Source organism: Lissotriton helveticus, chromosome 12, assembly GCF_964261635.1.
Source record: "Lissotriton helveticus chromosome 12, aLisHel1.1, whole genome shotgun sequence".
Classification (NCBI taxonomy): Eukaryota; Metazoa; Chordata; class Amphibia; order Caudata; family Salamandridae; genus Lissotriton; species Lissotriton helveticus.
The window spans coordinates 455,518,809-455,535,043 of NC_136073.1; the positions used below are offsets into that span (position 1 = coordinate 455,518,809).

The 16,235-nt window shown below is 49.6% G+C and overlaps 1 protein-coding gene across 1 annotated transcript in view; it reads right to left on the reverse strand.

Annotated features, from left to right (window-relative positions):
* The window catches only part of LOC144798044 (5-hydroxytryptamine receptor 3A-like), a 244,100-nt gene that overhangs the window by 160,557 nt on the left and 67,308 nt on the right, over positions 1-16,235 (reverse strand). The window contains exon 3 of the mRNA XM_078668821.1: positions 11,649-11,693. Coding sequence (XP_078524947.1) covers positions 11,649-11,693 — 45 coding nt within the window. The remainder of the gene's footprint in view (positions 1-11,648; positions 11,694-16,235) is intronic.

Below are 16,235 nucleotides of genomic sequence, written 5' to 3' on the forward strand. Positions count from 1 at the left end.
TTAGTGAGGCACAGTTCCTCGGGGGCACTATCCTCCCCGGGCAGCTCCTCCCAGTCCAGCGCTTCCACAGGGGCCGCAACTTCCCAGTTCAACGCTTAAGGCAATGCAGCAGCAGCACTTCCAAAGGGGGCCACAGCTTCCTGGGGGCACCAACCTCCCCAAACAGCGTCTGACAGGCGCACCTCACGGAGGGGGCGAATAGTTCCACAACCAGCCCCAGGGGCACACTCCTCACCTCCTGGGGGGTTCAAGCCCACAGCATTCCTCCTCATGGGGGCACCTCTTTCCCTCAGCGCTGGCGTAGTTCAAGGTCCCACAGCGTCAGTGTCCTGGGTAGGGGCCCTCCCTTGTCAGGGGCCCATGGGGACAGCAGCGGGGGGGTTTATAGGGGTGCAGGGCCCAGCTCACAGGCCCATGTGGCGGTAGCACCTCACAGCAGGTCCCCTCTCTTCTTTGTCCCTGCGCTGACTGACTCTCTGGTGACACTTCTCCCTATTTATACCCTCCTCCCAGGCAGTGCCAGGACCTTCTAGAATGTTGGCACATCTAGCCTAAACTGGTTCTAGGGGAGGGGGTGAGCACCCTGGGTGCCAGGCTTTCCCTCCAAAAGCTAGGGGTAGCTGGGTAATATTATCTAGACCGCTGACCTATGTCAGTCCAGTGGCAAAACCCATGGCCATGGCATCCATTTTAAAAGCAATACATTTCAGTCAGGTGCAGTTTTAAAATGGGGGTGCAGTTTTAAAATGGGGGATTTTACAAGTGCTCACATTATGTCAGGTAATTACATTTTTCAAAAGGGGTCTCACACCACTCATGGCCTATACAGGTTTAATCCCATGGGGGAGACAATCCAGATAAGGGGGTCAAAAGCGAAAAATTTTGGGGGGAAAAGGCCAAGTCCAACACGACTCCCCCCCAGCCAAAAGCCAGGGTAGACTGATCAATGCCTTGATGGGCTTCCCTGCTTGGGGCGGAAAAAGGTGGACGCAGGCCTGCAACTACAGGAGCACCTGCAGTGTCTCCTCCACTCTGGAACCCAATGGTTCTCTTTCGCAACCCTCCCTTCACCAACAAAACCACCCCACTGGTGTTCCCTAGTGGGATGTCTCTCCTTCCTAGAGTGGGAGGCTCTAGCCTCAGGCTTGTGATAATCTGGAACCACTCTCTTCTCTCCAAACTGCCACTGGTCCACCCATCTGGGGTCTACACCCTCAGACTGACCAGCCCTTAGGGGCGAGGCTCTCCTCCCCCTACTTCTCCTTCTAGGGTTCCTCCATCTCCTACGCTGGGGGACACCCTCACACAACTCTCTCCCCAACCTGGAGCCAAAACCCACAGGCTGAACCGGTGACAGGGGCGAGTCTTCCCTCTCCCTGCACCCCCTCCCAGAGTCCCGCACCCTCCTAACTGGAGTAGTACCCCTGGGAGTCACTTCCGGGGGGACTCTGGTTACAGAGGTCCCTCCCACCAGGGCAGGCAAACCCTGTCCCTGGCCACCCAACCCAGGATCTGCGCCCTGTGGCTGAGCTGGTGACAGAGAAGAGACCTTCCTCCCTCTGCACCCCCTCCCAGAGTTCCGCACCCTCCCACTGGGAGTAGTACCCCTGGGAGTCAAATTGGTAGGAACCTGAATTACAGGTACCCCACCCTCCAGGTCAGGCAACCCCTTAACCTGGAACCCCAGTCCAGGATCTAAACCCTGTGACTGGTCAGACCCCCGAACCACTAGAGCTCCAATTATTGATGCTCCGGGTCCTCCTGACATGAGGGGATCCCTTCCTCTGGATGACACATCGGGACAGCCTAGACTCCCAACCTGAGGTTCTCTTAAAGAACACTCCAGGCCCGGTGACCACAGCTGGGGCATCTCGGGACACCTCCCCGTCTCACTCCCTTCAGGATCACTTCCCTCAGCCTTCCCAGACGCTCTGGCACTTACCCAGAGGTCTGCCTCCCGTGCGAGTTCCCTGGGGTCTGAGAACCCACACCGCACCAGATGGTGACGCAGTCTTGGGAAACAACTCCTCAGCATGTGCTCCCGAATAACGGCATGGCACAGCCCTTCCCAATCCTCCACTGCTCTCCTCACCACCCAATCCTCCAGTACAGTCCAACACTCCTCCTCAAACTCTCCCCAGGACTGATGGAACAGCTTTCCTCTGCCCCTAAACACTAACCCGTCCTCCTCTTCCGGGGAATCAGGCACAGTCTCTTGGGCTTCGGGAGTGGGACTCCTTGCACTGGACCTACACTCGCTGCCACCACTGGATCCCACCCTCTTCGGTGAATCCAGACTCCTAAAACCACTCTCAGGGGACAACCTACCCACCTGAGCTGATCTCTCCCTGGCGAAGGCCCTCTCCGCCTCCGCCATCCTCTCTAGCGCTAGGACTTTTTCAGTCTCTAGTCGCTGCTCTTCTACCCTCAGCTGCGCTAAGCCCTCGGCATGCCTGAGCTTTGCCAGCGCCAGCTGATACTCCCTCTCTTCTCTCCTATCTACCCACTCTTCTGGGGACAGGGAAAGGGATGGGGCAGTGCCCCCGGGACTGGACCCAGTGCGAGACTCCCTATCTTCGGTGTCCTCCACAGCTACTGGCGCCTCTGCCCTGCTAGACTCTTCCTCCTCCTCATCGGAGCAACTACCTCCCAGGGTTCTGGATGGGGAGCCCTCTCTCTGGTCTCTAACCCACTGACCCTTCAAAACTTCGGGGGGGTAGTCAGACAAGTCCCCATTAATCTCTAAGGGCTCTCCCCTCTTGAGGGCCTCATAGAGAAACAAATTCCTCCTAATGTTCCCTACTGGGGGTATCCCTCTCTCCAGGAGGAAGTCTATCACCTCCTGTTCGGTGTACTCCATCAGTTCCACTTCCTGGTAAATCAACCCCATCGTGGCGAGGTACACCCGGGACACACCCTCCCAGTGGAACAAGGGGACAATTCAGAATACTCTTCAGGAGGAAGCAATCAAAAACAATATTCAAACAATAATCCCCACCACAAGGCTCTACTTGTGGTGTAACCTGTGGCCGCTGTGGTACTGCGCAAACACAAGTCCTATCCCACCGCTCTGCCACCAAATGTTGGAAATGGGGGTTGCCCAAATCTCAAAGGGGGTAGCATGGCATCAAGCGGGCAGGCCAAACTTCGAGGACATGTGAAGCATTCACGCAGTACACACAGACGACACACCAGTCACACCACAAAAGAGTCACGACACTACCTTTGGTTGGAAAAAGAATAAATTTAGTGATATCTCCAACCTGCAAGGTAAAAAGGAAAAATACACTGGTAATCACAACAAGGCGCCAACTGGCGTCAGAGCCAAGTACATCATGGGGAATTATTTACATGGGACAAAAAGGGTTGAGTCCAAAGTCCATGCTGAAAGGGAAAAGGTTAGTTAAGTGAACATTAGCCCTGGAGCCAATCTGGCGGGGCCAACTCGGGCTCTCATCCTTAGGGGGTTGGCTGAAAATGTAAGTTACAACATTATGCATAAATACACCTCATGCATTGTAACGCCAATCCCCACCCCTGTAAGGGAAAACAGAGCATCACAGTATACAATATACAGGAACACCTGTAATAAATCCATGAGGCTTGCTCATTAACATGGGGCATACCCCGACAATTCCTGACGCAGGACTGGATATGCCAGTAAGGATCTAGGCAGGGATAAAATTACTTATGCCAGAATAACACCTTTCTGTCAGCAGGAATAAGCAGTTCATTGAAGGCGGACATAACATTTGAACCAGGTCTGTACCACATTTTCCGTGGGCACCATCCGGCCCCTACATCATGTGTAAAACCAGGGGGCATAGGCATCCCCACCCTGCACTAGGATTACTTCCAGCCCTCTTATGGACTCCCTAGGGCACCCCACACTGGCGTAAGGACAAGATCTACAGGGCCTAACAGGCGTGTAACGTCAACATACACTAGTAACAGGTCATAACCATTAATGGACAGGGATAACCAAGCATTTCCTCTCACCCGGCTGCGGGGCAGGAATGAACAGTTCAGTAGGGCCACCATATGCCTTTCACCCCAAAAGGGAGAAAAGGTTCCTGAATGAGCACTAACATTGCATTACCCATAAATATGCAGGGCATCAACCACAGGTGAAGCATACAAACTCTGGGTCAAGGGACCAATCAATCAGCCCAAAACATTGCTACCTGGAGGACCCGCCTAGGGCATGTAAGAACACTCAGTCCCCTCAACGTGGGGTTAAAGGTAAGAACAGATTCAGGCCCCAGTTCCAGGTCACACCGGGCCAACAAGGCTGCACCTCAGTCTTTGCGGTGTATGAAGGACCAGTCAGGGGAGACCCGCGCTACTCTGGCGCTTCCCTCTGGCCTCCCTTCAACTACAACGTGGCCCAGGCCTTCCGGGGGCCGGCGCTGGCGGGTCAGGGCCTTCAATAGGCAGCCGGGCTGGTCATCACGGAGGGCCAGGCACCGACAGCGTGCCTCGGGCCCCCTCTCCTCCACAGAACTCTCTCTGGCCTCAGCGGCTGCAGGGACACTTACCCTGCACCAACAGCGTCCCTCGGACTTCACTCGACGGCAGCCTCCGCGAGATGCTAGGCCCAGACGGGGCTCCCTCCTTCCTCACGGGAGCCCCGCAGTCTCTCTGCTCCTCCGGCCGCCTCAGATCAGGAGGCGGGGCTGGCACCGACAGTGTGCCCCGGCCCCGCCTACCTCACCGGCCCCTCGCGTGGGGGTACAGACCGGCGGGGTGGCCTCCCGCTCCGGGTCCTTCTCTCGGGGCTCCTTCCTTGGCACGGGGGCCCCGCAACAAAGCTTCACCCGGGTCCCCCTCCTACCTCACGGGGACCCGGGGCTCCAACTCGACTCCTTCCTGCCTTCCCGGCCGCCCGGACAGACGACCAATCCCTGCGCGGCGTTGGCGGGGGCGGGCCAATGACGCGGCCGGACGCCCCCGTCACATGGGCAGGTCGAGGCTGGCTTCTCGGGCCCAGCGCGGCCCCTTTCTCTACTCCGGCGGCCCTCTCCTCACATCGGGGGCCGCCGCAACGCTGCACACCCCAGCAAGGGGGGGGGTCTCCTCACGGCGGCGGCGGATTCCGGCGCTGCCACGCAGCGCGTGGCAAAGACAAGGGGTAGGCTCCCTTTTTCAATTAATTATTTATATAGCAGACAGCGCGATGACGCGAGGGTAGGCTCCTCCCAGTATGATTCTCCTCAGGAGAATAGCGCTATTTACAGCGCACTGCTCCTTGCCACAGTCTCCTCAGGAAACAGCGTTTTCCACCACGCACTACTCCTCAGACCACAGCGCTATTCACAGCGCACTGCTCCTTGCGCCCACACGGCAGTTCTGGGGCAGATTAGCGCTTCCAGATTATAGCGCTTCCTAGGGGGAACACAGCAGGCCCTCAGAACGCGTTTTTCTTCCCACAGCGCTATTTCTCCTCACAATCTTCTCAGCACTATGGCGCTATTCACAGCGCACTGCTTGTTCAGCAGTCCAGGGGCAGGTTGACTGAGGCAGATTAGTGAGGCACAGTTCCTCGGGGGCACTATCCTCCCCGGGCAGCTCCTCCCAGTCCAGCGCTTCCACAGGGGCCGCAACTTCCCAGTTCAACGCTTTAAGCAATGCAGCAGCAGCACTTCCAAAGGGGGCCACAGCTTCCTGGGGGCACCAACCTCCCCAAACAGCGTCTGACAGGCGCACCTCACGGAGGGGGCGAATAGTTCCACAGCCAGCCCCAGGGGCACACTCCTCACCTCCTGGGGGGTTCAAGCCCACAGCATTCCTCCTCATGGGGGCACCTCTTTCCCTCAGCGCTGGCGTAGTTCAAGGTCCCACAGCGTCAGTGTCCTGGGTAGGGGCCCTCCCTTGTCAGGGGCCCATGGGGACAGCAGCGGGGGGGTTTATAGGGGTGCAGGGCCCAGCTCACAGGCCCATGTGGCGGTAGCACCTCACAGCAGGTCCCCTCTCTTCTTTGTCCCTGCGCTGACTGACTCTCTGGTGACACTTCTCCCTATTTATACCCTCCTCCCAGGCAGTGCCAGGACCTTCTAGAATGTTGGCACATCTAGCCTAAACTGGTTCTAGGGGAGGGGGTGAGCACCCTGGGTGCCAGGCTTTCCCTCCAAAAGCTAGGGGTAGCTGGGTAATATTATCTAGACCGCTGACCTATGTCAGTCCAGTGGCAAAACCCATGGCCATGGCATCCATTTTAAAAGCAATACATTTCAGTCAGGTGCAGTTTTAAAATGGGGGTGCAGTTTTAAAATGGGGGATTTTACAAGTGCTCACATTATGTCAGGTAATTACATTTTTCAAAAGGGGTCTCACACCACTCATGGCCTATACAGGTTTAATCCCATGGGGGAGACAATCCAGATAAGGGGGTCAAAAGCGAAAGATTTTGGGGGGAAAAGGCCAAGTCCAACAGAAATGTATTATTATTCAGAGAATGTCTTTAAATAGCCACCAGTTAGCTTCTTTTGCAAAATACGATTGGAGGAGGCCACCATTTTGCTCCAATGTACAGAGCTTTTAAGTTTCCCAGTTCCACGTCTGACTTGCTCATCGATATTTTGCGGTCTCTTGATGCTCGTCCCATCTAATTACAGACCAATCAGTTTACTGGACACTACCCAGAAACTGATGGGACGAATTTTACTTGACAGATTACATGGCTGGATGGAGGAGAATAAAACATTGACCACCCTCCAAGCCGGATTTAGATCAGGTGTCTCGACCATGGACCAGATCTTCCGGCTCCAGGTCCTATACTGGAAAACTGCAAGAGTAGAGGGTGGCAGCCTCTACCTTGTTTTTGTGGACCTGCGGGCCGCGTTCGATCTGGTACCTAGGGAGAGGCTCTGGGCGGTGTTGGAGGAATTAGGTCCACCCCCTATTTATTAGATGCCCTAATTAGATTTTCACACAGGGAATTATGCACAGGTGAGGTGTGGGAGGAACGGGGAATTATCAGCTTGTTTCCCTGTTACCCGGGGCGTACGTCAGGGCTGCGTACTGGCCCCCACTCTTTTCAGCCTGTATGTTAATGGTCTGATAGATGAACTCAACGGTGTTAGGGATAACGATGCTCCGCGCCTGGCCATTGGTAGGGTGCCCGCTCTGATGTTCGCGGACGACACTTTGTTGTTGTCGCGGACATCATCGGGCATCCAGCGGGTCCTGGACGGGTTTATGACCTTTTGTGCCTCGCGGGGATTGAAGGTTAACCTGGAGAAAACCAAGTTGATAATTTTCAATCCCCCGAGGCACACCCGTCCAAATGGAACTCCCCTAGAACGCGTTAAGACTTTTATCTACCTGGGGGTCACGTTGACCGAGCACTTTGTTTGGGACCATCAAGTTTCCAAATCTTCCCTGAGACTGGCTCAGATTATGGGAGGCATATGCAGATTTCAATTTTCAAACCTGTTACCCCTGTCCTCGAGATTTACAAAACACAGGTCAGGTCTGCAGCTTTGTATGCTGCAGAACTTTGGGGACACACAAACGTATATAACTTACTGAAGGTAGAACAGGCCTTCATGCGCCATCTGGTTGGCCTTCCCCAAAGCACGCCTCTCATACCACTACGGTTGGATTTGGGCTTGGAACCCATTAACGAACTGGCAGCTGCACGACCTTTGCTCTACTGGAGAAGGCTCTGGTCTGTGCCGGAGCTTGCATCCTTTAGAGCAGAATTCATTGCAATTTGGGGGCAGCTAAAGAACAAGAATATACCCTGGTTGGTTCATGTAAAGGCTCTCCTCTATCAAATTGGTTTGCCCCAATTGTGGGACACACCAGAGGACAGCTGCGTGAGGACGCAAAGGTCTGTATTAGTGGCGGCTGTAAGGTCTTATAACCTCAAAATACTGTATTGCTCGACTTCCCTGGGCAGGCTGTCTACTGAGTTCCTACTGATGAAAGTTGAACCCAAGACGGAGGTATTCTTGGACTTAGTGCAGCCTCCACTTGCAAGAAAACTATACATCCAACTGAGGCACGGCTCTATACCGATGGGGCATTGACATCCAAATGGGCAAAGTCGATGGACGCCAACTGTCCTGCTTGTAATTATTGCAGGGAAGACATTGTACATATTTTCTTTTTCTGCCCGGCATATAGTGAAATTCGGAAATGCTGGATTACCCCATTGTGTAAAAACTTGGGTTTTAGACAATGTGCACAAGCTTGCAGAGTTTTAACATACGATACTGCCCCTCCCATTGTCTTTGCTGTTTCCCGATTTTTACATGGCATGTGGCGGAGAAGAACTGTTTTTATTAACAAAAAATAACGGCCCCTTGCTTTTTCTTTTATCTCATCTTAGATAACTCAATGTTTAATAACTTTTTAAATTGTCAGAATTTATGGTTTTATTTCTGTGCTTGTACATATTTTACTGCACTTTTATGGTCATTGACCGAAATAAAGTTATCAAATGCAAATAATATTCTCAAGACACTAGTTCTTATCTTAACTTTTCCAAAGTTGAGAAACTCGGGAACAAAAACATTCTGCCATCTAAAAGCAAGAACACAAGTGTCAATCAATCAACACATAACAATGCCATCTCAAAATAAAGAAGCAGTACCTACCGATTATTGTAGCTGAAATCCCTTCATTTAGACACCTGAAAACTAATAATAATTAGCTCGGAAATGTTTATTTCTTTCAGTGCCTCATAATTGTGTCTCTGTGAACCAATACAAATATGAATAAATGTGCACTTTATGATGTCTTACGCCGATACGCTAACGGAAATGTATTATTATTTAGAGAATGTCTTTAAATAGCCACCAGTTTCCTTCTTTTGCAAAATACGATTGGAGGAGGCCACCATTTTGCTCCAATGTACAGAGCTTTTAAGTTTCCCAGTTCCATGTGTGACTTGCTCATCGATGTTTCACGGTCTCTTGATGCCATTTTCAAATCAGAACTACAAGTCCCACAATAACAAGTAAAAAACCTGGACCTGGGAAACTTGAGTGATCACAATTTATTGATGCCCCACCAATGCGCCATTTAATATTCCATTCAATATTTATTTTATATGGAATGTTAAGTTAAAAAGACCTGTGGAGAGCACGCAGAAACTATGCAATAAATGGTTGAAGAGCAATGTCATTAGTGAAGGGTAAAATAGGATGCTGAATTGGGAGATTGTTTTGGAGCCTACGCTTCAATTGTGCCGAATGTACTGTTTACTTCTGGGAGAAGGGGAGGGTGTTCCAGAGCTTAGCTTCACACTAAGAGGAAGTGCGGCCTGCTTCACTTACATGACTAAATATTGGGATACGCATAATGGGTCATTTCATTGACAGCAGTTGTCTGAAGGCTGGGGTTATTTAAAAAATTGGCTGAAAAAAGCTAAAACAAATGGTTGTCGTGAACCATGCTGAGAGACTTGTGTATTATGAGCTCATTAACTCGAATCCAAAGCAAGGTTTGATATAGTTGAATGGTTTTAACTGCCAAGGTTTAATACAACTCTCTGAGCTGTTTGCCCCTCGAGGCGATTCTCCCCCTGTAATAATGCCCTGTCAGCAAAATCCAGCAGGGTAGATCCATTCACTAGGATAGCGTTCTCTTCCTGCAGCAGGCGTAAACACACGGCCATTTACTTAAGTAGTTTTAAATGCAGAAGCCTGTGCTCACCACTGAAAAAATGTGATCTCTCGTTGACGGCTCACCCATCCATCCAAATGTCCGAGTTTTTTTTTTTATTTTGACAGCTAGGTGTTCCTGTTTAGGCCTTGTTGTTTGGCCTGCTCCAACCAGCAGGATCTCTCGTTTGCTGTGGTTTAATTTTAGATGGTTGAGGTATATTCATTGATCATTTTTTGGGAGGTGGGTTCCGAATTAACAGATTTACTTGAAGATACATGGAGCAGTTTAATTGATAAACTTTGAATTGGCTGCATAGTTAAAACAGAGGATTTTTAAGGCACTGCTTCAAACGGCGTGGGTAAATACCCGACAAGAGGGGGTAGGGCAGACAGTGTATTATATGAGGAGAATTATTTTCAAATTAGATAAATCTTCAGTATTCTCAGGATTGTGACGAAACTTGAATCCCCACCCCCACCCCCTTTAGCCCTTTGCGTGCGTCAGACGGCCCCGACGTCACGGTGGGCGTGTGCCGAGGAGTCCTGACCACGCCCAGTTATAAATCACCCGCACCGCGGTGGAATTCCAGCCGCGGTCAACGGGTCACCATTCTCCAGACTCAGTCAGGAGCTCTCAAGCCAGCCCCCCCCTAATGTTATGCCACTGAGAATTCTATGGCACAGTTAGGCTCATATTGTACATTGTTAACACAGTGGTATTTTATTATTCACTTCACGTATGAAAAATTCAGCCTGCCAACACAGGTTTCCCCCCATAAGCGGCGCATAGGCCTTGGGCTTTTTCAAGACTAAAACTCTCTGTGATCTAGCCTCCTAGTATTGATAGTCACAGTTATATCAGATTAAGACTGTGGTCCTACCTCGCACAACAGTTGTATTGGTCCATAGTGGGTTTAGTAATTAGAGGTCACGGTCCGACATGCCAGAATACTGCTTCACGTGATGATAAAACAGAGCCAGGAGGTCTCACGTTTAGGTGTGGTCTGGGAAATGAGAGATGGGAGAGGGAATTCCTCTTGTGGAGTATCGGGTTCAGGTAAAGTGTTGTCAAAAAGGAAAATAAAGTCTTGTGTTTAAGTTGGAAAAAGGAAAAGTCACTGTGGTCAGGTTCTGGCGTGTCTGTGTTTTGTGTGCCACAGTCTCTACGGTCGACTGTGTCATAAAATACTTGAGATTTATCGAATTTGAAAACTAATCCTGCATAATACACTGCCCGCTCGCCCTACTTCCCCCTTATCTGAACCTGCATTTATAGGTACAGGGGTAATTCAGTGACAGATTTTACTGCAGAATAGGGAGAAGGACTCCTTGTTACAAACAACACAAAGAAGAAAATAAAGCTTCTTCTCCTCAATAAATACCTAAACCCTCCTCCTTAAAGCGCCTGACTAGCTTGCGGGCACCCTCCCGCACCCTCTAAATAAATCTATGTGCCACTACCCTGGGGAAAACTATAACTCAAATTCCCTCCCATCCTCAATAGGCCTTACCTAAGCAACCTCAGACCTACATCTTCCATCCTTACTACTGTTCATATTATTTTGCCATTTTTTCTGTTACAATATGTCTTTTTAGTTTTATTCCTCCAGTAATTTTGTAGGATTGCCGCTGTGCTCTGTAAAGCGTTATGTATTTTTGTGTACCATAACCACCTCAAAACTGTATCGGCAACGTTCCCTAATGTCCTTGTAAACTACGTCACATACTGTCACCACGTATCTGTATTTACTCCCAATGTATCTTACGTAGTTGTTGCATATGCAATTCCCTCATTTACCTCGTCACTTCCTGTCACTGTGTATCTGTATTTACTCTAAATGTATCTCAAGCATATGGCGCGTGTGCTAACACGGTGAAGCCCTCGGGTGAAGTTTGCGCTATATAAAACTCAATAGATAATAAATAAATAAACAGACCAGATCTAAGGATCCTCGTATGGACATTTATTGCCAATCGTATGTTAGTACTACTGGAATATGTTTGAGATAGTTACGTTTAAAACGAATCACTCACCGCTGTAAAAGTCATCAGGGATGAGAGAAGCTGTAACTTTTCATCCTGTAAAGCAAAGGAACGAAATTAGAAATCAGTATCTATACAACTTTGGCGTTTTCTGCAAGCATACTTTTCCTTTAGTGAGTGAGTGAGTTAGTAAGTAAATGAGTGTGGGAGTAAGAGACTAAGCATGAGTAAACAAGTCCGAAAGTAAAGGAGCACATGTTGTGTGTGTTTGTGTGTGTGGCAAATGAACACGAATAAACAAGAGAGAAGAGAGAGGACAGGTGTGGAAGTAAGAACAATATGCTAGTGAGTGAGTGAAAGAGGCTACATTAGAGTGAGAAAACAATTGTGTCACATACAAAAAGTGAGAGTTCATGAGCTGATGACAGTCTGTGTGAAAATGAGAAAGAATAAGTGAACAAGAGAGTGCATGAGTGGGTTTCGGTAGGAGGAAGTTGGAGTGGTAGTAAATGAATGATCGCAAATCTTAGTATGTGTGGTGGATAGCGGGCGTGAGAGAGTGAATGAAGGGGAGAAAATTAATGAGAGATCGAGAATGAGTGGTTTTCCTCATATCATAACCATTCTGCACAGAAGTTCTACACACCCATTGCTGAATTGTTTGCCCTCAGTGACGACATTGTTATCATTCAATGCATCAATGAATAATATGTAAAGATATGGAGTTTGTCTACCTACGAATCCCACAAATTAATTCTTAGCACTACTTGTAAATTGAACCTGGAGTCTGGAATCCCATTGTTAGAAAACAGGTGGAGATGCCTAAATGGCTAAAAAAGCTTAGATAAGCTAGCTTTCTCACTAGGGACAGATGTACGTTGTTACAACGCAGGTTGTAACAACGCATACCTTTACCACGCGGCCGCTACAACGCAAGTCGTTACCACGACTTGCGTTGGAGGGCGCGGATTTCGGATTTTTATAATTTAATATTCCAACACCAGTCCCCGTGGATACTAGGGAAGGTGTTGGAATATACATGTATAAAATTCCTTATCCCACAGCGCCCTCCAGCGCAAGTCGTGGTAACGACTTGCGTTGTAACGGCCGCGTGGTAAAGGTACCGCGTTGTAAAAAATTCGTGGTAAACGTTGTTTACCCTAGGGACATATGAGGTGCTTCTGGACAGGAGATGTTCTAATGTTTTCCTACTTTAAGAATGGTTGGTGACCGCATACATTGAAGATCCATTGCAACATTGATTCTCCACTCATAGGTCATGAAAGAAAGATCATATCAATGTTTTTGACTGTATGATTTTGGATTTAGAGGGAGGAAGCAGGACCAAGGTAAGGAGAAGTAACAGCTGTGTACCCCTCCCCCGCATGAGGCGGCATTGATGCCATTCTTAACTGCGGGTGGACATGGATGGTAGCTGTGCCATCTCTGCTACTTATCACTGACTCATCCCATTCTTTTCAGCTTTAGTATATTTTGCCACTCTTTTAATTTTCAGTCCCAGAGACTTTTTAAGGCATGGGCAAAGTGGGCCACCTTCCAAGGGACTCCATGGGAAAGTAAACTTTCTCTCTCTGAAGCTCACCTCTGCTTATTCTTATTACTACGTCTGAACCTCTCTTCTTTTCTCTGCCTACCTCTATCTCTGTATCCCAATGCCCAGCACCATATTAAATATTTTTAGTGGCCTCAGAAAGACATATTTCAACTGTTTTTGAGATAGAATTAGCAGAAAAGTGGGTCATAAAATGTAAAGTTGTTATGAAGAAAATATGTCTTGCTCAGTGCCCGAAAAGTCCTTAAGATGACACTGTTCCCAGAAACAAGCTCTTTTAAGTCACCATCGCTGCAAGTGAAAGTCTACATGCAATCATTCACCCATTTTTAGGGTCAATATTTTAGAGGTTCTCATTGCGCCTTGGACCTGAGGGACTGACTGGCCTAGCCCTTTTTATGCTAGAGCACTGGTTTGAAGTCCTAAGGATGGGGTCGAAACCTAACCATCTTGTATAACTTTGTGCTTATGATCTGAATAATAACGTCTACCAACAATGATCCCATAACTACATTGGTTGAAACGTTGTTGACATCACATACATTTAGACCAGAAAAAAAGTGTTTAGAGTAGACTGCTTGGAAAAGCTGGAATTGATTAATTGATTTTGTTCCAACAGCTGACCAACTTGATGGTCTCCTGCCCTCACACACAGCTTTCACTCAACTTTAGCCCCAACATTCGGTGATGAGATCATAAACACTGCAGCCTGGCTGGCACTAGAAAGTACCAGGAGTGAAAGCACGCCCAGCGTTCACATGGACACTCCAGTGAAAAGTAAACACTACTGTAATTTAATAATAAAGCTGATTCAGCATAAAGTAAATACATGGCACAGACCAGCTGGAACCCACATTTCTGCCAAGAAGCCCTCCGACACCGAAATCCTAACAGTGAGCTGTCCAGACACTACAGGTAGTTAGATGCGGTGTGGAAAATTTTGAGTGATTAAGGTGGTTAATGATCCATGGTTGGAATAAACCTTGGGGGATATTCTCAAGAACGTGTGATAACCATCGCAAAATTAGCTTAACGCAACTTTCATCATCGCAATTTAACGCGGAAAAATTACGCGTGTTAACTAAGTATTCACGACGCGGCGGTACCATGCGATAGTCACGCGATAACGCGTCAAATGATCGCATTAAAACCAACGCGACGCCGCAAAAATGGAAACACCAACGCCAAAAACCTTGCGATGAGGCCAATTGTGATACAAAAAGCAGCGAAAACCGGCGACAGGCCTGCAAATCCCACGCGTCAGGCGGGAGAATGCTCTATAAAAGCAACAAAAACAATATGTCAAAAACAATTCAAACTGCTTAGCACCATGGATGCACACAGACCTAGTGCAGAGGCCAATGCAAACCCCACAAACCCACAGACCTCCAGCAAGGAACCTCGGGCTCGGGGAAGGCCAAGGAGAAGAGGAAGATGGGGTGGAATCCACAGAAAAACTACATCAGTGTCACGGAGGTGACAGTACACTACCATCAACTGACCCACAATGAGACTAACGTGAATGCAGTTGGAGTGTCGAGGACGACAAGAGGCACTAGTATGATGTAAAAAGCCACACCAAGCACAAACCCGCTGCCAACAGGAAGGCAGCAACGGTGACAGGAGGTGCGAGTCCTGCGCTACAGGAGAAGCTGGAGGAAATGGAGGTCACAGTCATCAGTGTGGAGATGGTGCAAGGAGGTGGGAGTTCGGACAAAGCTCGATAGGACCTGACACAACATCAACAGGTTGAGTAATGACCAGGGACGGGGAGGGACGGGGGGACGGGGGGAGATGGGCACAATGACACACATGCATAACGATGTGTAGCACACTGCACACCCACAATGACCCTGGATCATGTCCCTGACCCCCGTGGCACACTGCAGCACACACACATAGAAATCACAGCACATCCCATTACATTGTCATACCGAGTGCAACACCGACACTGCAGAACAGGGCACACAACTGGGTTCGCTCATGCGCATTGCTGGACTTGGCCCTTTTGGCAGGTTCACCCCTAAACTTTTTGCTCTTAATTGTGACCTGATACTAGTTGTTTTTGGCTTTTGCGCACTTTAACCCTGTGTCCCAGTGTAAAGTGCGTGCGCAGTCTGAGTGCGTGTGGTGAGATTGGCCTGCCCTCCCATAGGAATGCATGGGGAATGTGTGTATCCATGTTAGTTCCTGATGTGAGAGGAGTGCAGGGGCGAATTTGGTATGTGCGAATTCGTGAGATTAAATGCTGCGCGACGCTGTGCGCAGATTTAATGTGTCTAGTGTAGAAGTGCCACTTCTAGAAATTGGCATGTCTGTGTAGTAAATGTGAATTGACTGTCTGGCTTGTGATTGGCTGGAGCTGGCTGGTGTGCCTGCCTCCAGGAGTCAGGATGAGTCTTCCCCGGTGGTTAATGGAGAGATCTGCATGTTGATGGGAGGAAGGAGAGCACCTGGGACCTGAATAGGGCTGGGCCTTCCCTACACAATGCTGGCTCCGCCCCCTGTGGTGCGACTGATGTCCCTAGCCTGTCCTGTGAATGGGGAGAGGGGCTGAGCATGGCAAAGTGCTCCAGAACCAGCTGCGTCTGGTTTTCCCCCTACCCTGCACTCTCCAGACAAAGAAAATATGTGTATAAAAAGGGGCTGTGAACCCATGCAAGTTGTTCACTCTGATCCTAACTTGAGGGGGCCCTGCTGCTGCTGCTGGGCGCCAGGAGGACCGCCATTGGGGACTGCCTCCCTGTTGGAGGGCCCTGTGAGCTGGCCCCTGGGCCCAGGCTTTGCCCCCTACACTCTACAGGACCTTCCCTGAACTGTGCCTTGGAGCACTCCCTTATTTTCCCTGGATTTAGGGGACGTTTGGCGCCTGGGAAGTGCTTCATTCTGATTTCCCCCAGGAGGAGGAGCTGGGGCTTTGCAGCGTGACGCTGTTGCGGAAGTGCCAGATCTATTGTTTCGGAGGAGCACTGCAATCCCCCTGGATGGAATCCCCGGAGTTGGGATTCCCCTGCATTCGCGGCATTTTATTGATTCCCTAGCGGGTGCCTACCCCGCATATTTGC